The sequence below is a fragment of the Phytophthora cinnamomi genome (assembly GCF_018691715.1).
Source record: "Phytophthora cinnamomi strain GKB4 chromosome Unknown Contig39, whole genome shotgun sequence".
Taxonomy (NCBI): Eukaryota; Oomycota; class Peronosporomycetes; order Peronosporales; family Peronosporaceae; genus Phytophthora; species Phytophthora cinnamomi.
The window spans coordinates 1,153,628-1,176,259 of NW_027150972.1; the positions used below are offsets into that span (position 1 = coordinate 1,153,628).

Sequence of the window (22,632 nt, forward strand, 5' to 3'; positions counted from 1 at the left end):
ACATTAATACGTATTATGAAGTTCTGTACCATTAAGTACGAATGTAACATTTCCGAGATCTGTGCGACCAGGTCAGATTTTGTTGGCGAATGAATATCAGGAGGGGCTATGTAGCTTGAACCAAAGCAAGTGGAGCGACGACGGTACCAAGTCGGTGGTCAAGTCATAATCGACTCAATCTTCAGTGTCCTGCATATTACATTGGTAGAATTATTACTATCAACATAATATCAGTACAAAATTATCAATATTATATTACTAATATTAATTTAATGGTTTTAAGCAGACCTCGGAAAATATAGTATAGTATTTAATTGCAAAGTTTCAAATTCCATAATAAAACTTAAATAATTTCATGGTCAGTAATAAATATTTATTGTAATTATTTTTCTATTGCAAAATGCATTATACTTATGTTTTCTATGGAAATCCAATTTGGTGATTTTACTGTCTCAGTAATAGTTTTACTGGAGACCTTGGGTCCAATAATATATATTTAAAAATATAGTAATTGCAATTCAATACTATTTTTGGAGGTTTGGTTATAAGTTATTACATTAATATTGTTTTATTATATTACTATTGTGAATATTGTGAATTTACCAAATTGGGGCGATTTGTCAAATCGCCAATCAACCAGCGGGGTCATCTTATTGGTTGATATTGAATTAGTTTGTAACCTATCGTTGGTGAGTAGAGGAACGGCCCGCACTCTTCGCTTTGCGCGCACTCGTGGAGCCTGCAAGACATTGTTTGGTTGTGGAGTCCGTGATGCGCTTGTCGTTGCTGGAGTCGACAGGCTCATGTCGTTGGTGTACTTGGAATCGACGAGATTCTTCTTGCTGGTGGTGTGAGTGCGGTCTTACCGTTAGTGGAGCCGGTGTGACTGGTGTTTTCGGTGGCGTTGGTGCAGCACTTGGTGCTGGTGGACCCAGTGAGACTCTTAGTGCTGGTGGAGTGCCCGGCGTCGGGTGCCGGTCTAGCTACTGGTAGAGTCGGTGTGACTCTTGTCACTGGAGCATCGGTATGACTCTCGTCACTGGAGGTTATTTCGCAGCTCGTTTGATTTGTGAGAGGCTCAACATGGAAGAAGCTGTTACCAGACAGCATGCACACACCAACACTTTTTTTTCCATTGTTTGTATTACTATCATCTACGGCACTCGAAGCAGGACTTGGCCCACGTCTACAACAAGACAGCTAAGACGATTGGGGATTGGACTCATCGTTACGAGGAGACTGGAACGTACGAGCGAGTCCCGACGAAAACGGACAAGAAATTTACTTCAGAGCAGCGGCAATGACTGCGCGATTTTTACGAGTCAAGGCTCCTGGCGTATCTTGGCGAGGCCCAAGATGAATTTAAGAGAATCCACCGACTCAGCATTTCTAAATCGTCGGTATGGAGGATAATCCATGAGTTTGGACTGACGTGGAAAGTCATAGAATTCCGTGTAGTTCAGATTAAAGGGCGTGACATATTTCGGTTCGTTGAGGAGCTTAGTAGCATTGACTGGAGCCATTAGAACATCGTAATCTTGGTCGAAGTCTCCTTCGAGATCAAGGGAATGCTGCGGAAGCGGCTATGCAATTCGAGGACAGAAGGTGGTGGTCCGTGGGGAGTTCCAGAGAAAGCTAAGAGTATCACTATTGGCCTTCACCGGCGTGAACGGTATACTTGACTATTATGATACCGTAGGGGCGTTTGACAGGATGGAGTTTGTACGGTGCTGACAAGATTTTGCGTATTCAAAACGAGCGCGAGTTCGCCCGTACTGGCATATAATTCAATGTAGATTTTAGATGGGACTACTATTTACAGACACCCAGAGATTGTACACTACCTCAGGAGCATCGGAATCGTATCTATATTCCTTCCTGCGTGTTGCCCCTTCTTCAGTCCCATTGAGTTTCTCTTTGGGTATGCGAAAAAAGAATTCCAGGGTTACTATGATGAGTCGAGTAACCGGGATTTAATGCCGTTCATCGTCGAATGTCGACACTTTGAGAACTTCGACATGATAAAGGTGTTCGAACCTTGTGGTTGGTTCAAACAGGGTGCATTTAACCCCGTTGGTCCGTTATCACCCGAGAGACGTCCTCCTCCTGAGCTGCACGACGACACGACACATGAAGACAGATTCGACACGTTAGGCTTTCATACGAGAGACTAGGTAGGGGAAGATTGGAGCTTTTTTACTCGAGCAGGACCGCTCGCCTAAATGATATGCGTCATTTCATTGCGTCGATTGCACTTGATCTTCCTTACGCGTGCTCAAAATCGCTGATGTTTTCCATCTGCTCCATTGGATCGGCGACGTCAATGCGATCCGGAAGCTCCATGTCCCGTATCGTCGCCTCTATCGCAGCCTTCCGAGCAAGAAGACCTGCTTCATGACTGTCCCGGCGGAGGCCAAGCGCTACCAGGTCCTGCCGAAATACTGTGTAGTCAGCCAAAGCCGAGTCCACGCAGTCGAGGGCCGTGTGGGCTGGTCGTCGCATCCCAGCAAGATGTTCCTCCATGTGCGCGTTACTTGCTCTCATTAGGTTCAAAATACGCCGAGCGGGTGGCGCCGCAATTGCGGCATCCCGGGTGGAGCGATCAAGGTTGCATGTGACTTCATTAGCCCACATGCACCAAAGCACGGCCTCGCCATCGAAGCTGTTATCCCACTGTTCGTGGAGGCGTTCTACAACTTCGCACAGAGAAACCTCCGTTGTTGCTCCTGCTCGGTCGGTGCTGGGTTGCCGAATACAGGCATCCATGATCGTTTTGAGATCTTGAGCCTTTGATGTCGCAATACCTTACTTGTAGATAAGAAGTTTGACGTTCTCTCCCTAGGAAGCATGGAGCCATGTATTCCAGGCTTCCTCTGTGTAGTGGGTCTAACTTGACTCACTACTTTTGCTTACACGTTGCGCTATGTGTATGAGGAAGCGTAAGTACATAGTAATTACTTAGGTTAATTATATTTGAATACACAAATATAAGTTAAGTAAGATAGGATTCCAAGTGACTTAGAATAGGTAAAATGAGAACTGTATTGTTTGTGAATTGATCTTCCTCCTAAATCTGCTAAAACTGTTTATCATCTATGAAAAGGGTTGGCAGCGGCTGGCTGTCAGAGCCCCGCTAATATGCATGTCTCTGATTGGTAGAAATATGCTGCTTTCTACCAATAGGATCTTTGGGTAGGTGTGGACCACTCATTGTGGTGGACCACTTCAATGTATCCATTGGTGTGACTTACACCAATGTGAGGAAGTATCTAAAACTTTTAACAGATATTTTATCTGTTAAATTCACAAGTGGCTTGTAGCCATTTGTACGTGTAACCCCGTTACACCACCCCCCTTTAAGGTTAGACGCGCGGGGTCTCCGCACGTCAATCTTCTGAATTGACCATTCGTCAATTCTCCGCGTTTGGAGAAGAAATCCGCGCTCATTCAACGATGAGCGTGCCTCAAGAGAAGAAGACTCCGAAGTCGGTGGAGAGTCATCTCTCCATCGATGACTACTTCGAACGCCAGAAGGCGAGGTATGGCGACGTCGTCGACTTCGACGACGACGATGAAGACATGGAGGACGAGAAGGACTCGTCCTCAAAGCGCAAGGACCCTCAAAGCGCAAGGACTCAGTGTCGAGCGAATCGCTCGACTCTCATGCGAAGAACATTCGCCCGCGTGAAGGGGACGAATCGGACGCTTCGAGTTCGAAGTGTTCGCGAACTGAAAGTGATACTCCACTCGCTTTCGCTGGGGCTCTCAGTACTCCGCGCGCTGCAACTGCAGCGCGTGATTCCAAAGCTCAAGGCTCTCCGCGCACTGTGCCTGCAGCGCGCGATCCGTGGATGCCGTCCGCGTCCGAGATCTCGGACCGGTATGGGAACTCGGTACCTCCGAATGAGGTGCCGCTGTACGTATGCAGCACCATCGAGGATGGCGCCGTGGCCGCCGAGCTGCACTTTGATGCGGAAACGTATCAAAGGCGCGATTATTACATCGGACTCTTCCATGAGCTCCGATGGTTTCAAAGCAAGAAGACATCTTCTCACAGCAAAGTGCCCGAATGGCAGGCACTTTGTCAAAGTTGGAGCGCTTTTGTTGAGAACTTCAACAAGAGGCCGAGTGCTTACCGTGATCGGATTAAGCAAGCGCGTGATCGCTTCGAGACGTACTCGAAGCGTGGAAAGTTGGAGCAACTCCACGTTGCTGCGGAGGAGGCTAATGTGCCGTGCGCTGTGCCCGAGGGCTTTCAGTGCACGAAGTGCTTCCCAGGCGCGGTCCGCTTGAGCGACCGCGACCTGAACGGGTACACGTCGTTCCGTGTGCCCGAGAGTCTCAAAGAGCCCCGTGCTAAATTCTTAGCACGTGAGGGTTCGGGCGCTAGCGATGACCGCAGCCTCGCACTACTTCCGCTGTGCCAGCGCGTACTGCTCCTCGTACACCCTCACCATTTCCGGAACGTCCTCCAGCAAGACGTTCCGCGGCTCCCATGTATCTTGATGGGGAGGAAATCCTCTCCAACGAATACGAAAACGAGCCCCTTGAGGGTTCGTTTTCGGGATACTATGGTCAACAACCCGCTCAACAATCCAGCGGGTTGAGCCGCGGGCGTCACGGATCGGCGGCGGTGGGGGTGGGAACACGCCCCGGGTATGATCAGCCCCGGGCTGATCAGTATGCGCCTCTCCACGACCGGGTGACCGCTGTGGAGCGTCTGCAGGGCGCTGAGTTCGCCGCCCTGAAACAGGAGCTGGCGAACCAGAAGGCCCAGGTCGCGGCGGTCTCGCAGACCACCTCGAATATCCAGGTCGAGTTGGGGACCCAGATGAAGGGGTTGCTCCAGCGCGTCCGCGCGCTGGAGGAGAGGCTGCTCGTCGCCGAGGCCAATTCCTCCGCTTCTGCCTCGGCTCCTGCCGAGGCTTCGGGTCAGCCGAGCTAGATGGCTCGTGCTGCAGGTATGGCTTCAGCCGTCCGACGTAAAAGGTCGGATGGAGGCGCATGCTAGACGGTATGTCTAGCGTGTAAGCGTTGCCGTGCCGTGCCAACACAGTGAACGGCCCGATGAAGCGCGGAGCAAGCTTGCTTGCTCCGAAATCCGAAACGGCATGTTTAGGCAGGTTTTGCGTAGCTAACAAAACCAATGAACTAACTTTGAATTCATTTGTGTTGCCTCTGCCCACATTGTCTGCGTTCAGCTTCTGTTGGTCAACAGAAGCTGCTATTGCATCTTGGACAAACCGAATTACGGCTTGGCTTTTGGTGGTGAAGTTGATTGCATCCGAGCTGAAGTCATTCAGCTCGATCTCCGCTAGAGGCCCTGCCTCTGCGTGGTTCTTTGCGGTGTCTGCGCCCTGCGCAAACCCGTGGTCTTTGTTCTTGTTGTTGGGGGAGTCTGCGCCCTGCGCAGACTCATGTGGTTTATTCATTGTTGCAGCTGACACTGTGCAAGTGTCAGCGGTTTTCTGCGGCTGCTGTATTGCAGTCGTAGATCCTCCCCCACTTAAAGTGGGAGCCATCACTCCGAGTACACTCGGTAGACGTGGACGCCGCATGGCATTCACGTAGAACGGTGTATGCCCGGTCGAGGCATGCACTGAGTTATTGATGGCAAACTCTGCCATCGATAAGCACTCGCTCCAGTATTGGAACGAGTGAGCGTAGCTCTTCAAAATGTCGACGAGCACGCGATTCACGCGCTCGGTTTGACCGTCCGTCTGCGGATGATCCGCAGTCGACATGGAAAGCTGGCTCCCAAGAAGTGTAAACACTTCTTGCCACAGGTGCGCTGTGAAGCGCGGGTCTCTGTCCGACACGATGTCGGACGGCATGCCATGGTGTTTGAACACCATGTCGACGAACAGACGGGCCGTCTGCTTCGCGGTCACTTCTGCCGGCACCGCAGCAAGATGTACCATCTTGCTGAAGCGGTCGACGAAGACCACAACACCGGTATTCCCTCCGCTATCCGGGGGAAGACCAAAGATGAAGTCCAAAGACATGGACTTCCAACACTCCGACGGAGTCGGTAGTGATTGTAAAGGAGCCTGCGCAAACGGCGCAGGCTTTACGCGTTGGCATACCTCGCAAGCACGGATGTACTTGCGCACCCACTTATACTGGTGGTGCCAGTAGAAGTCGCGCGTGAGAAGGACGTATATCTTCTCACGTCCGAGATGTCCCGCAGTCGGGGCATCATGATACTCGTACATGATCCTGAGTCGCAGGTCATGGTCATTTGGCACGACAACGCGATCCGCGTTGTCGTCGACTGCATTGTAAAGTAGTAATCCGTCGTGCACTCGAAAGCGGTGTGCACGCGCTCGAGGGTGTTTGGGCAGCTTCTGACGGGACTTGTCAGAAGGCGCTGTGCCATAGGCCAGCAAGAGTTTTCGCGTCCGCGTCCGCGTCGTGCGCGTACGTGGCCTTCACGTCGTCCAACAGAGACGATGTGGGTTTGCTCGATCGCATGTCGTCAATGGCATTGACGTCAGCAGCTTCTGCGTAGTCCGGCCGACGTGATAACGCGTCGGCCACTACATTCAATCTCCCGGGTTTGTATTCGACCCGGAAGTTATACTCTGCAAAGAATGAGAGCCATCTCGCCATTCTTTGTGATATGTGTGGCGATTTCACTGCGGTGCGCAGTGAAGCATGGTCGATGTAGACCACAAATGGTCTACTTCCAAGCAAATACACTCGGAACTTTGCGAGTGCGTACTTCATGGCAAGGAGTTCCTTGTCATGCACCGGATAGTTGCGCTCAGCTGGCTTCAGCTGACGCGATTGGTAGTAGACGACACGACCACGGCCCTCGTGATCGTGCTGCATCAACGCGCATCCGATCGCGAAATCGGACGCGTCCCATACGACGTGGAATGGACGATCTTGGTCAGCCACTGCCAAGATCGGTGCCTCAGTCAAGCCCCGCTTGACTGCATCGAATGCCTTTTGGCATTCGATTGTCCTATTCCACACAGCTTCCTTCTTAAGAAGCTGTGACAGCGGGCGGATCTTGCCCGCGTAATCCTCCACGTACTTGCACAAGTACGTGGCCAAGCCAAGGAACTGCCTCAGTTCCTTGACACTTGAAGGCGTTGACCATTCATTGATCACTCCGACCTTTTCCGGGTCAGGGCGAACACCATTTTTCCCTACGAGACACCCGAGGACGGGTATCTCGCTCGCCCCGAAGATACACTTCTTCAGGTTCGCGTAGAGCTTATGTGTTCTCATAAGCTCAAGTAGCTTCCGGAGATGCACCCTGTGCATCTCTACGTCGGTCTTCCCGTCCACAGCCCGGCTGTGGATGAATACATCATCGAAGTAGCTCGGCGCGAAGTCGCGCACCGAGCGCAACAAGTGCGTCACGCACCTGTTGAAAGTCGCAGGCGCGTTCTTAAGCCCCTGTGGCATTACTAGCCACTCCCAGAGCATGCCACTTGGCGTGCTCACTGCCGTGAGAGGGATATCGTTCTCACGCATTAGGATCAGATAGAATCCGTCTCGAAAGTTGAGAGCACTGTAAACGGTGCTCCCGGCCATCGAATCGATGATAACATCTTTTCGCGGTATCGGTGTCTGCGCCGGTACCGTCGCATCGTTCAGCTTATTATACGCATGAACGATGCGCCATCCGCCCTGTGGCTTTTTGACACAGAACGTCGGAGCACTGTGCGGGGACTTTGATTCCCGCACTTGTCCTGCTTTGCGACGACTTTCAAAGAAGCCGTCGATCGCTTTTACTTGTTCTCGCGGCAGTGGCCACTGCCGCGTGACACAGTACTTCGTGCCCGGCACGAGATCAATCTCGTGCTGAATACCCTTATCCTGCGGAAGCTCCGCAGGAATCTCTTCCGGGAGTACGTCTTTGTACTCCCTCAACAATTCGTAATAGGGACTCGACTTCAGTGAGTCCCAACCTTGTTCCTCGAAGCGCTCTCGCTTCGTCTTCGCACTGAGAGTGTCTTCACTCTCAGTGGTACTTCCCATGAAGAGCTACCTCAGCTCTTCGCTCTCGCTCTCCGTTCTTTCGCTGTCCGAAAGAACGCAGACTTGCTCGATGCGTCCATCGTGCAAGTCGCGCGTGAAGCGCTTCCAGCTCACGGCTGGAAGCGAAGTCAACTCCGACGCCATCGTCGGAGGAGGACTAGCGAGTTCCATGTCACGATACTGGAATCCAGTATCGGTGCGCGTCAAGACGCTTAGCGTCTCGACATCCGGCGTTTCCGCCCCAGTCTGCCCAGCAGACTACTCTTGTTGCGTCTCGGTCCCGGACCGAGACTTGCGCAGCGTTCTTCGCATGCGCCGTCCTCTTGTTGTGCGGAGCCCGGCTCCGCACCGTTGTTCTTCTGGTCCAGGCCCGGTCGTGGACAGGTGTTCGCGGGTGAACTCGGTCCTCGGGCGCGCGATATCAACCCCCGCTTGATCGCATGGCGCTTCGTCGTGCAGGCCGGCTGCACGACAGCATGCAAATTGCGTCAGTGCGGTACGTTTGCAACCGTCCGCACTGTTTGCAGCGTCAACTCCCGGAGTTGACACGCCTTCGTCACCTCGACGCCATTCATTGGCGGAGCCCCTCACGACTGAGGGTGCGTCGGATCCCGGAGCCGACGCGTCGTTGCCGACCTGACCTCTTCGGGTTAGGGACTGTCTCTTACACGTTTGAACGTGAATATTGGTTCCCGGAACCAGTACGTCTTTTTCTTCTGACGTCGGCAGCGTTGCCGACGTTGGTTTCACTTGTGCGCGCCCTCGCGCACTTCTTGCGCACTTCTTGCGCACTCCGGGACAGCAGCATTAAGCGCTGTCTCGACTGGTGAACCGCGCGCACCTGCTGGTGCGTGCGCTGTGGTAACAGGGCCATCGCTCTCTGTTCCTCTGTCGCGACTGAAGCGCACGATCGTGCGCTTCCTCCAGTCTATTACCGGATCATGCGGTGCAAGCCACGGCATGCCCATTACCACGTCGAACTTATCGTCCAGGTCCAGGACGATAACGTGTTCGACAAACACTCGTTGTTTGTACGAGAAGCGCACGTTCACGACGCGCTTCTCGGTCTTTACGATGGCACCTGTTTCCAGTCGTACCTCCAGAAGACTTCGAGGTACATTTACCTCCTCGAAATCAAGTCTCGGCAGGCTTCGTAGTCGAACAAAGTTGTTCGACGCGCCCGAATCTACCAGAGCGCGAAGAGAGTCACTCGTTCTCTTCGAGTAAACCTTCAAGATGACTTGGTTCGGCCTGTCATCTTGTTTCTTGCCGTGAGAGCTGGTCTCACTGGGGGCTGCAGTCCTCAGTGTCGCGTGCCCGATGTCGGCACGCGCGACTGCATTACCAGTAGGGCGCTCCGCGCCTACTGGATGTTCGCGTTTTTTGTTGGTCCGCGGCGATGCCTAGCATCGCCACGACGGCCACCTCCAGGGGGCATGGGAGCTGTGCACTCCCGTGCAAAGTGACCGATCCTTCCGCAACGGAAGCATCGCACGTTGCCTCCCTGCTACTGGTAACCAGCCGTTGTTGCGTTCGAGAGGTCCATTGGTTCCGGACCTCCCGTCCTCGCTACCGGGCGCGGTTGCGGTCTCGGTACATTTACATGGAGTTTAGCCTGCCGCAGGCTAAACTCTTCTTGCATGGCAAGGGTGATTGCAGCTTCGAGAGTACTCGGGTACTCTCGGAAGAGATAGGTCTTCACGGGCCCATCTCTAAGTCCCTTCATGAACGTGACGACCTTAGTCGCCTCGTCAATTGGATTGGTCACGATATTTGAGACCAAATATCGTGCGCGCTGCGCGTAAGCATGAACACCATGCTTACCCTGCTGAAGGTCGAGGAACTCCGCCCTCGACCGGAACTCGTTTTGCGGGGGCTCAAACGCTTGTCTGAGCTCCTCTTTGAACACTTCGTACGTGCTGAAGCACGTAGGGTCGGAGAGTCGGCGTCCGTACGCCCAACTCCTTGCGCGTCCGCCAAGACAGGACATGGCGAATGCGACCTTCGACAGCGGGTCGACGATGCGTCGAGCCGCTATGGCTGTGTCGAGCTCGACAAGCCACCGGAGGAGAGGCTCGCCCTCTCTTCCCACGTAATTGCTCACGCTCAACTTTAATGATTGAGCACGCGGTGTCGTCCCTGACGACGCCGTCACTGAGGAAGCAGCATCGCGCTGCTCCTTCATGATAAATTCTAGAGCAACACCATGTTGCTCCGTCGGCGATAGCGTATGCAGCATCATAGCTATCGCCGCTTCTCCAATGACTGTTGACAGTCGTTGGAGGGCTTCCCACTCTGGGTCAGACAAGTGGGGGCAGTCAGCGCGTGCAACATGCGTTGCAGGCGTGTTGGAGCTCTCCATGGGCACCTCCGTGCTCATGTGGTTCTCGGCTCCGCGTTCGTACACCTCGTACGAACGTCAAGCAGTCGGTCGTTGGACGGACTACAAAGTGCTACCAGGTGTAGCGGGTCTAACTTGACTCACTACTTTTGCTTACACGTTGCGCTACGTGTATGAGGAAGCGTAAGTACATAGTAGTTACTTAGGTTAATTATATTTGAATACACAAATATAATTTAAATCCGATAAGATTCCAAGTGACTTAGAATAGGTAAAATGAGAACTGTATTGTTTGTAAATTGATCTTCCTCCTAAATCTGCTAAAACTGTTTATCATCTATGAAAGGGGTTGGCAGCGGCTGGCTGTCAGAGCCCCGCTAATATGCACGTCTCTAATTGGTAGAAAGATGCTGCTTTCTACCAATAGGATCTTTGGGTAGGTGTGGAACACTCATTGTGGTGGCCCACTTCTATGTATCCATTGGTGTGACTTACACCAAGGTGAGGAAGTATCTAAGACTTTTAACAGATATCCTATCTGTTAAAATCACAAGTGGTTTGTAGCCACTTGTACGTGTAACCCCGTTACACATAGCACAAAGAATTGCGAGATGGCTCTCATTCTTTGCGGAGTATAACTTCCAGGTCGAATACAAACCCGGAAGGTTGAATGTGGTGGCCGACGCGTTATCACGTCGGCCGGACTACTCAGAAGCTGCTGACGTCAATGCCATTGACGCCATGCGAACGAGCACACCCACACCGTCTCTGTTGGACGACGTGAAGGCCACGTACGCGCACGACGCGGACGCGGACGCGAAGCTCTTACTGGTCTATGGCACAGCGCCTTCTGACAAGTCCCGTCAGAAGCTGCCCAAACACCTTCGAGCGCGTGCACACCGCTTTCGTGTGCTCGACGCACTACTGCTTTACAATGCAGTCGACGACAACGCGGATCGCGTTGTCGTGCCAAATGACCATGACCTGCGACTCAGGATCATGTACGAGTATCATGATGCCCCGACTGCGGGACATCTCGGACGTGAGAAGACATACGTCCTTCTCACGCGCGACTTCTACTGGCACCACCAGTATAAGTGGGTGCGCAAGTACATCCGTGCTTGCGAGGTATGCCAACGCGTAAAGCCTGCGCCGTTCGCGCAGGCTCCTTTACAATCACTACCGACTCCGTCGGAGTGTTGGAAGTCCATGTCTTTGGACTTCATCTTTGGTCTTCCCCCGGATAGCGGAGGGAATACCGGTGTTGTGGTCTTCGTCGACCGCTTCAGCAAGATGGTACATCTTGCTGCGGTGCCGGCAGAAGTGACCGCGAAGCAGACGGCCCGTCTGTTCGTCGACATGGTGTTCAAACACCATGGCATGCCGTCCGACATCGTGTCGGACAGAGACCCGCGCTTCACAGCGCACCTGTGGCAAGAGGTGTTTACACTTCTTGGGAGCCAACTTTCAATGTCGACTGCGGATCATCCGCAGACGGACCGTCAAACCGAGCGCGTGAATCGCGTGCTCGTCGACATTTTGAAGAGCTACGCTCACTCGTTCCAATACTGGAGCGAGTGCTTATCGATGGCAGAGTTTGCCATCAATAACTCAGTGCATGCCTCGACCGGGCATACACCGTTCTACGTGAATGCCATGCGGCGTCCACGTCTACCGAGTGTACTCGGAGTGATGGCTCCCACTTTAAGTGGGGGAGGATCTACGACTGCAATACAGCAGCCGCAGAAAACCGCTGACACTTGCACAGTGTCAGCTGCAACAATGAACAAACCACATGAGTCTGCGCAGGGCGCAGACTCCCCCAACAACAAGAACAAAGACCACGGGTTTGCGCAGGGCGCAGACACCGCAAAGAACCACGCAGAGGCAGGGCCTCTAGCGGAGATCGAGCTGAATGACTTCAGCTCGGATGCAATCAACTTCACCACCAAAAGCCAAGCCGTAATTCGGTTTGTCCAAGATGCAATAGCAGCTTCTGTTGACCAACAGAAGCTGAACGCAGACAATGTGGGCAGAGGCAACACAAATGAATTCAAAGTTAGTTCATTGGTTTTGTTAGCTACGCAAAACCTGCCTAAACATGCCGTTTCGGATTTCGGAGCAAGCAAGCTTGCTCCGCGCTTCATCGGGCCGTTCACTGTGTTGGCACGGCACGGCAACGCTTACACGCTAGACATACCGTCTAGCATGCGCCTCCATCCGACCTTTTACGTCGGACGGCTGAAGCCATACCTGCAGCACGAGCCATCTAGCTCGGCTGACCCGAAGCCTCGGCAGGAGCCGAGGCAGAAGCGGAGGAATTGGCCTCGGCGACGAGCAGCCTCTCCTCCAGCGCGCGGACGCGCTGGAGCAACCCCTTCATCTGGGTCCCCAACTCGACCTGGATATTCGAGGTGGTCTGCGAGACCGCCGCGACCTGGGCCTTCTGGTTCGCCAGCTCCTGTTTCAGGGCGGCGAACTCAGCGCCCTGCAGACGCTCCACGGCGGTCACCCGGTCGTGGAGAGACGCGTGCTGATCAACCCGGGGCTGATCATACCCGGGGCGTGTTCCCACCCCCACCGCCGCCGATCCGTGACGCCCGCGGCTCAACCCGCTGGATTGTTGAGCGGGTTGTTGACCATAGTATCCCGAAAACGAACCCTCAAGGGGCTCGTTTTCGTATTCGTTGGAGAGGATTTCCTCCCCATCAAGATACATGGGAGCCGCGGAACGTCTTGCTGGAGGACGTTCCGGAAATGGTGAGGGTGTACGAGGAGCAGTACGCGCTGACACAGCGGAAGTAGTGCGAGCGCTGCGGTCATCGCTAGCGCCCGAACCCTCACGTGCTAAGAATTTAGCACGGGGCTCTTTGAGACTCTCGGGCACACGGAACGACGTGTACCCGTTCAGGTCGCGGTCGCTCAAGCGGACCGCGCCTGGGAAGCACTTCGTGCACTGAAAGCCCTCGGGCACAGCGCACGGCACATTAGCCTCCTCCGCAGCAACGTGGAGTTGCTCCAACTTTCCACGCTTCGAGTACGTCTCGAAGCGATCACGCGCTTGCTTAATCCGATCACGGTAAGCACTCGGCCTCTTGTTGAAGTTCTCAACAAAAGCGCTCCAACTTTGACAAAGTGCCTGCCATTCGGGCACTTTGCTGTGAGAAGATGTCTTCTTGCTTTGAAACCATCGGAGCTCATGGAAGAGTCCGATGTAATAATCGCGCCTTTGATGCGTTTCCGCATCAAAGTGCAGCTTGGCGGCCACGGCGCCATCCTCGATGGTGCTGCATACGTACAGCGGCACCTCATTCGGAGGTACCGAGTTCCCATACCGGTCCGAGATCTCGGACGCGGACGGCATCCAAGGGTCGCGCGCTGCAGGCGCAGCGCGCGGAGAGCCTCGAGCTTTGGAATCACGCGCTGCAGTTGCAGCGAAATCCAACGTCGGCGGCGGTCGCCAGCTGCTGTTTTTCTTATCATCTTAAAATGGGTATTGCTACCCACTTTAGAGAAAGTAACGGTCAGTATAGTGGAGAGCTGCAGTACCCAAATGCCATTCCCTGAGGTAACTAAACCCGAGGTGCAGGTAAGGGAGCCATGTTGCAGAGTCGGGACGGCCTGCCTGGCATCTGTGTACCAACGGGGGAATCTTGACTACATGGCCGTGTCGAGGAACCCACTGAAACCAGTAGTGGGTCAACTTGACTCACTACTTTAGCTTACACGTTGCGCTACGTGTATGAGGAAGCGTAAGTACTTAGTAATAACTTGAGTTGATTATACTTGCGTATACAAGTATAATATAAATCAAATAACGATTCCAAGTAGCTAGTTTAAGGTAAAATGAGAACTGTATTGTTTGTAAATTGATCTTCCTCCTAAATCTGCTAAAACTGTTTATCATCTATGAAAGGGGTTGGCAGCGGCTGGCTGTCAGAGCCCCGCCAATATGCACGTCTCTAATTGGTAGAAAGATGCTGTTTTCTACCAATAGGATCTTTGGGTATGTGGGGACCACTCATTCTTGTAACGGGGTACACGCACAAGTGGCTTGTAGCCACTTGTGCGTATACTGGTGGTGCCAGTAGAAGTCGCGCGTGAGAAGGACGTATGTCTTCTCACGTCCGAGATGTCCCGCAGTCGGGGCATCATGATACTCGTACATGATCCTGAGTCGCAGGTCATGGTCATTTGGCACGACAACGCGATCCGCGTTGTCGTCGACTGCATTGTAAAGCAGTAGTGCGTCGAGCACACGAAAGCGGTGTGCACGCGCTCGAAGGTGTTTGGGCAGCTTCTGACGGGACTTGTCAGAAGGCGCTGTGCCATAGACCAGTAAGAGCTTCGCGTCCGCGTCCGCGTCGTGCGCGTACGTGGCCTTCACGTCGTCCAACAGAGACGGTGTGGGTGTGCTCGTTCGCATGGCGTCAATGGCATTGACGTCAGCAGCTTCTGAGTAGTCCGGCCGACGTGATAACGCGTCGGCCACCACATTCAACCTTCCGGGTTTGTATTCGACCTGGAAGTTATACTCCGCAAAGAATGAGAGCCATCTCGCAATTCTTTGTGCTATGTGTAACGGGGTTACACGTACAAGTGGCTACAAACCACTTGTGATTTTAACAGATAGGATATCTGTTAAAAGTCTTAGATACTTCCTCACCTTGGTGTAAGTCACACCAATGGATACATAGAAGTGGGCCACCACAATGAGTGTTCCACACCTACCCAAAGATCCTATTGGTAGAAAGCAGCATCTTTCTACCAATCAGAGACATGCATATTAGCGGGGCTCTGACAGCCAGCCGCTGCCAACCCCTTTCATAGATGATAAACAGTTTTAGCAGATTTAGGAGGAAGATCAATTTACAAACAATACAGTTCTCATTTTACCTATTCTAAGTCACTTGGAATCCTATCTTACTTAACTTATATTTGTGTATTCAAATATAATTAACCTAAGTAACTACTAAGTACTTACGCTTCCTCATACACGTAGCGCAACGTGTAAGCTAAAGTAGTGAGTCAAGTTGACCCACTACAGGTTTCAGTGGGTTCCACGACACGGCCTTGTAGTCAAGACTCCCCCGTTGGTACACAGATGCCAGGCAGGCCGTCCCGACTCTGCAACATGGCTCCCTTACCTGCACCTCGGGTTTAATTACCTCGGGGAATGGCATTTGGGTACTGCAGCTCTCCACTATACTGACCGTTACTTTCTCTAAAGTGGGTAGCAATACCCATTTTAAGGTGATAAGAAAAACAGCAGCTGGCACCCGCCGCCGATGTAGGATGTCGCGTGCCCTTGCCGCAGCGACTGCTCTTGGGAGCCGCGACTCTGAGGTGCCCACGTCCGCCCGCCAGCGGCGTGGGAAATCTCATACCAATCCGGGGTAAATGGGGCAGATCTCGGCGAAGCCGGGTGACCTGCCTCATATCCGGGCCCGCGATCGTGCATGGGACCAGGGCTTTAGGTGGACGCACCTACTTGCGCTTCTGTGTTCGCGGCGGGTCTAACCAAACCAACCAGCCCGCCGGAGCGAAGCGGAGGCGGGCGGCCCAAACCACTGTGACCAAACCCACACCCACCGCTACGAAGCGGAGGCGCTCGGCTAGTGCTGTACCTCAATGTCAATGCTGTGTTAAAAACAAATCATAGTAGGTAGAGCTTGTCTGTATCGTTGGTCCGCTTAGAGTCACGGCCAGGCAAAATAGCTGTGCAAAATCGACAGCAACGCTATGAAACCCGTTACCGGTACGCAGTCCTCTCAAAATTAGGTAGAAATACCTACCTACGTAATTTGGCCTCAAATAGGTTTTCTGGAAAAGTCTGGTTAGGTAGTTCGATACAAACGGCTCAAAATTCAAATTAGGCATACCCATGGAATTCGTTATTCAAGTGAATTGTCTTACACTTCCGGACAAAATATTACGGCTACCTATTTTTTTGCTATAATTTTTTCTACCGTGGGTTGGCGCTTGCTGTTTAGATAGATGTATGTGTTTCAGACACCCTCAAGAATCATAGTTACGATGAGAAGTTTGCGGAGTTCGAGCTCTGAAGGGAGGTTCCCATACAGAAACCCGCAGCTACGTAAATTCCTAGCGACGCCTTCAGCTAGATCGAGCAAACTGAAGTACTGCAGCGACTGGAATTGGCCTTCCATTGCATGGTTAGTTCGAGCTGTTCCCTGCGGGTTCTCGACTTGCTTCAAGACGCCGAACTCACTCAAAATAAATAGCCCCTACCGGCTCGACCTTCATGTCATCCGGCGCATACAGCAGCTACAGGTACCAGGCAGCTCATCCGAACGACCTGCTCGCTCGATGGTTGAGCTGAGCTGCGTGGCTGAGTCCATGAACAACACGACGCATTTACCTGTACGGGCGAGGGGAGGAGCATATCATTTAGTTATTAGCTGTATTGATAACATGTCTGATTATAAAGCGAAATACATGGACACTCCAATTGTTAAATGTATCGCAGGCAGGACGTGCTTCTGCTCACGCCGGAACCAGCAGCGCTTTGCCGGTGGTAACGGCGGGCCCAAACGATGCAGTGCAACGTACATTTTCGCGGCCAAACGCTTGACAGAATATGCATCATGCCTCGGTAATTTCTCCATCAACAGCACTTGAACTCAAAGATTGAAGGCCAAGCTCAGCCTCGTATTTGGGGATCCATTTTTGTCGCTGCTCCAGAGGGGTGGTTTTAGTTTGCACAAGGGCAGTGTTAAGAAGAAGACGACGAAGAATGAAGTTGATTAACTGGGAGTTAGGCTTGTCGTAGTGATGGCAAAGTGAAAGCTAAATCAAACCTAAGGTTGAGGTATCCGCACACGGGTAATTGCGAGTTGGACATCGTCACCAACTGGTTCAGGAAACCCCAGCCGGCGCAAAACTGTCCTGATCTCGTCACTATCAAGATTGAACTCGGTTGATCCGCGATAGTAGTGCAGGTAGTGTTGCTGAAACGAGCAGCTCAAACGGGGAATGTTTGGGCTGATCGCACGTACACCGTGGAAAAAGATATCATTCCGGAGACGCCACAGCGCGTGGAACACAACGGCTGTGTGGATGCGCCATAAAATAAGAATCTCACGAAGATGGCGCCAGTCGTCGTGGACATCGCGGCCGGACGGGAAGATCAACAGCCTCCACCCCAGGGAGCATCGAAAGCTGGGGCCCATGGCTCCCATATCTTGCGCCATAACCCCTGGACGGGGTCACACTCGAAGAAGCAATGGGTAGCAGTCTCGATAGCGTGGGAGGACAGTTTTACCATAGCGATTTGCACCGGTGACTTTAGCCTGTGATGCGCTCTGGTGGTCTCCACGAGCACGATTCTTATACCCTCGCCTTGGTCCTTTTGTCTTCCCCTTTCGTGCTAGGAGGTGTAGAGCGCCAATAGGTGGAATGAGCAGGCAACGACGCGGATACACTGCGAGTTGAGGTGGTTTTAGGCCGATTCGGAATTAGGCATTTTGGAAAATCAGGATTAGGCATTCTGCACTTTCTCCACACACACTACATAATTTTGAGAGGCCTGTCATTCTCAACCGGCTCCCTGGCTTGAGGAGCCGGTTGAGTCTCAACCGGCTATGCTGCCCCATGCGTCGTCGATGTGAGCGTCGGGAGCAAGAATTGTCGCTCGTTCGTCATGCGTCCAAGTTGCAGCACGGCGTGGGCGAGGGACGCGTGAGGACCCACCACTCACAGCACACCAGGTGCTGCTTCAAACCTTGAACCATCAGTGACATCAACGGTGAAATGCACTCTAAGCGCTGTTCACGAGCGAGCTTCCGACTACATGTACATGTACTATTATCAGCCATAGGTTGTTTGCATGTGCAGAGCTGCCAGCACCCATTCCCCCATGTTAGAACACTTTTGAATGCAATTGCTGTCACCATCTGTCTGGGAGCAAGGATTTCCTTTCGATTGGACCCTTGTCATCTGGGGCGTAACCATTCGATTGGACCCTTGTCATCTAGCCCATGTTAGAAAGCTTTTGATGCAAATTGCCAGCAATTTGCATCAAAAGCGTTCTAACATGGGGAATGGGTGCTGGCAGCTCTGCACATGCAGACAACCTATGGCTGATAATAGTACATGTACATGTAGTCGGAAGCTCGCTCGTGAACAGCGCTTAGAGTGCATTTCACCGTTGATGTCACTGATGGTTCAAGGTTTGAAGCAGCACCTGGTGTGCTGTGAGTGGTGGGTCCTCACGCGTCCCTTGCCCTCGCCGTGCTGCAACTTGGACGCATGACGAACGAGCGCCTATTTTTGCTCTCGACGCTGCATGAGCCGGTTGAGACTGAACCGGCTAATGCAGAACGGACCTCAGGCCAGGGAGCCGGTTGAGAATGGATGTACCAGTAACGGGTTTCATAGCGTTGTTGTCGATTTTGCACGGCTATTTTGCCTGGCCCTGACTCTAAGCGGACCAACGATACAGACAAGCTCTACCTGCTATGATTTGTTTTTAACAAAGCATTGACATTGAGGTACAGCATTCTGCGTGAATATGTACATGTAAGGGACGCCAGATATAGATACTGTGCGTTCCGAAAGTATGCATATTTTTATTGAATTAGTGAAGTATATATTTCATGTTAGTTTTGCGGACAAGTCGCCAATGATTCCAATAGTGGTGTATCGTCGCGGGACTAACCTGACTCCAGGCCGTCTCGCACCACAGTAGGGAAGGAGGAGGTCGACTTTGTGTGGAGCGATCCAAAGCAAGGAGCATTTTCTGAAATAGTACTTGCCTCGTAGATGGAGACGGGTACAATTAATAGTCTGTGATACTTATTAAGTATCACAGTCTATTAATTGTACCCGTCTCGTATTCGCACAGAATACTGCGCCTCGTTTTGAGCTCTACAACGGGTGTAAGAGGCAATAAAATGTGTATTCCAGTGGAAACGTGAAAGATGGGTGGTAAACTAAGGGTGCGTTGGGAAGCACACAGCGTGCCGGTCGACAATTTCGAGTAAAAAAATCTATTTCCGTATCGGCGAATTCGGCATGCTGACGGAAGCTTAGTTTGTGCCAAAGCACACTAGGTCACTTGCGTAGCACATAACCACGTATCCCGAACTTGTCAAAGTGCAAGACTGACAAGTTCGGGATATGATCTCTGAAATTTATTTCAGGGTTGAGGAGCGATTGGAACCCCTGGTTTGATTAATCTATTAGGCCATGCCTGGCCAATTTGCTTCATATGTTCATGTGCTGCCTTCACTATTCTAGTACGAATGATGCTAAATATTAGAAAACCCAAAATTTCAGAGCTTCTTCGGGTCGGAGGCACGCCTTCGTAGCTATGTGCTACACAAGTGGCCTACATGTAGGTAGTATGCTTTGGCACAATCCCGCACAATTAGAACTTCCGTGTCAGCATCATCTAAGAATCAAATTAGGGCAACAGACAAAATATTTGCTACCTGCAGCCACGAAGCATCCCGCTGGCTACGACTCGCATCAGTGTGTTCGAAGAAGCACACTCTTGTATAAGTACAATTACTTCGTAAGAGCGAAAAATGCGCCCTTTCGTCTCGAAAGTGAAAAAAAATCGTGTTTTGCTCTTCCTGCTATGTTGCAGTTCGCGAGGGAATATTTACATGTAATCAGACGTAATCGACTACAACCAAACGTTAACACGGAATTATGCTGGTTGTATTGGATTCCATGTGTACCATTAATTTGGTAAATTAGAACCCGTGGCACGGTTTGATTCTCATCAGACATAACCAATGTGCATCGCAGCTGTCGCGCGTATTCTAGTCAGCGGGGTAAAGTATTAATACCTGTATCGTTGTTAGGCGACGCCTTCGACGCATTTCCCAATTTGCAGCCTTCCCACTCCCTAGAAGTCCAAAATGGTGTCAACTGCGTCCCTCATCTCGGCCACGGCTATTGCGGTGGCTGGATGCCTTACCACCCAAGTCCAAGGTCATGGCTACATGCTCATCCCGTTGACGGAGTTCAAGGGAGGCAAAACAAGGGGGGATTGGGTCGTCCAGATTCCCCCGCAGTTCGACGCGAACTGGGACTCCGTCAAATACGGCCCGGGGCTCAGCGCGATTTACGCCAAAGCAGCGAAGGAGGCCGGATACACCAACATCCGCAAGTTGCTGGACAGCGACACCAGCCTGTACGGAGAAGACTGCGGCTACTCAGACCCCAACGCCAAGCCGAAGAACCCGCCGACGGATGGCACAGCCACCTTCGAGCGTGGGCTTGCTCACCCCGTACGTACTAATTTACGTTTCTTGTTCTTTGCAAGGAGCAGAACTCACATCTAATCTTCTGCTTTGATTTTTTTTCTGTCCGTAGGGGCCCTGCGAAATCTGGCTGGACGACAAGATGGTGCTGCACAACGACGACTGTGCCCAGGCCTTCAGCACCAAGAACTATATGAGCATCAAGTCGAAGTTCAAGCCGGTCGACTACTCGTCGTGTTCATCGAGCGGCTGTATGTTCCGCTTCTACTGGCTCGCGTTCCAGTTGGGCCCTAACAGCAAGAGCAAATACTCCTGGCAGATCTACAGTACGTTACCGTATCGCACCGAAATGGCGAGTGAGAGCTGCGCTAACGAGTCCTTGTGTTGTGCTACACAGAGAACTGTATCCCGCTGACGGGACCGGCTGCGGGTCAAACCAGCACATTTGCATCTAACACAACGCAATCGGCGGATGAGTCTTCGGCTGGTTCCTCAACTACGGAGACCCCCGCTGCGAACCCTCCAGCTAGCGGAGATCAAACCCCTCAAGCGCCGACATCCACAGATGCTCCCGAGAAACAAGCTAGTAAGAGTGCGGCGGACACACCGGCTCCCGAGACGCAAGCTAGTGAGGACACACTGGCTCCCGAGACGCAAGCTAGTGAGAGTGCGGCGGACACACCGGCTCCTATCACGCCTACTACGACGGAAAACTGCAAGGCTCCTCAGAGGAAGCGCGCGTAGATTGCAGTATGCGAGGTTGACTCTTGCCCAAACTGGAACAAGACGTGAGTTCACTGAATGTAGTTCGAGATAAAGTTTCGTATCAACCAAGTTACGATTGAAGACGAGTTTCCTCAACCACTCAAAGGTTCGTCTTACATCAGTCGTTTTGACCACTGGATAGGATTCTCATTATCATTTACGGAGCTGGCCTGCTTTTTGGTAGAAGGACAAGAGAGTCCATTCGTCAATGAGATCATGTCGGTGGGCGAGTCAAAGAGCGCAATCAAATAGCAAATTCTAACAGCTTAATTTATGTTGAGGTTGCACTTCGCTGTTTGATCGACTGGATCCGGACCGCGAGGCAGACGGCCTGCGCGTGCTGGCACGTGCCACCGGGGTCTGTGGTCGAAGATGGGAAGATCTCGCAACCTGATTGGATGGACTATCTATGATACTGGAATGTGATTGGACGACAACTGCAATTTGGGTGCTTATGATTTGCATGTGTTGAGTCAACCGTTTTGAGCCGCAGCCGTGACTAGGCGGAGACTGGCAACTTCGTTTGGACCGCAGCCGAGATCGTTTGGACCACATCTACAAGCCTCACCTACTAGGGAGCATTGCATACAGTAGGGACTGCTAGCTGGTAAAGACACTAACCTAAATCGAGCTCACTTTCGGATTTCCTTCCAACTACTAACTCGACTACCAAGCCTCATTCGCACACTATCAATTATTTAAAGAATGTCGACGCGCCTGAGCTGCAGGCTGCAGCTCTTCCTGGCGACGAACGACCGTGACGTGGCTTCAGTACGATTCGGAAGTTGTTAAGAAGCTGACGCAGAGGAAGAGGAAGGATGCTGTGAACGAAGAGGTGACACATGAGAACCAGGAGTTACCGGTGACGTGTGATCTCCAGACGGTGTTAGCGGGTATGTGTGAACCATCCGCAGGTGAAATTCTTATGCTCGTGAAAGTGCCTTAAGTTGTATCACCAAACAAACGTGCTCGCTTGACAAATAACCAGGAAATTGAGGATGCACCTCAGATTAAAACTCAAACTGTGCTCTACGTGACGCTGCGCGCTGCGATGCTGGCGAAGTGTGGCTTAGAATCTGATGGTGATTTGATCTGTGATTGCCGTTCTCAAGTGGAGGGTCTCTAGAACTTTTGAACGATGCAATCGTTGCAATGAACCCCAGGGGTTGTATTTCGGTTCCCCCTGGCACAGACAAATCCACGACACCGTTAAGTTTTGCGACTTCTTTGGGCCTCGAGGAATGGAGCGTCGTCTGGATTCATTTGAACACGGTATGGGACACCCGAAGAAGTCGA

The 22,632-nt window shown here is 52.1% G+C and overlaps 1 protein-coding gene across 1 annotated transcript; it reads left to right on the forward strand.

Moving 5' to 3' along the window:
• Positions 1-20,478: 20,478 nt before the first annotated feature.
• On the forward strand, positions 20,479-21,315 carry IUM83_10699 (uncharacterized protein; the record flags this gene model as incomplete). Its single annotated transcript, XM_067935215.1, has 3 exons — positions 20,479-20,598; positions 20,684-20,897; positions 20,969-21,315. The coding sequence occupies 3 exons, from the start codon at positions 20,479-20,481 to the stop codon at positions 21,313-21,315; spliced, it is 681 nt and encodes a 226-aa protein (XP_067791606.1).
• Positions 21,316-22,632: the final 1,317 nt, after the last annotated feature.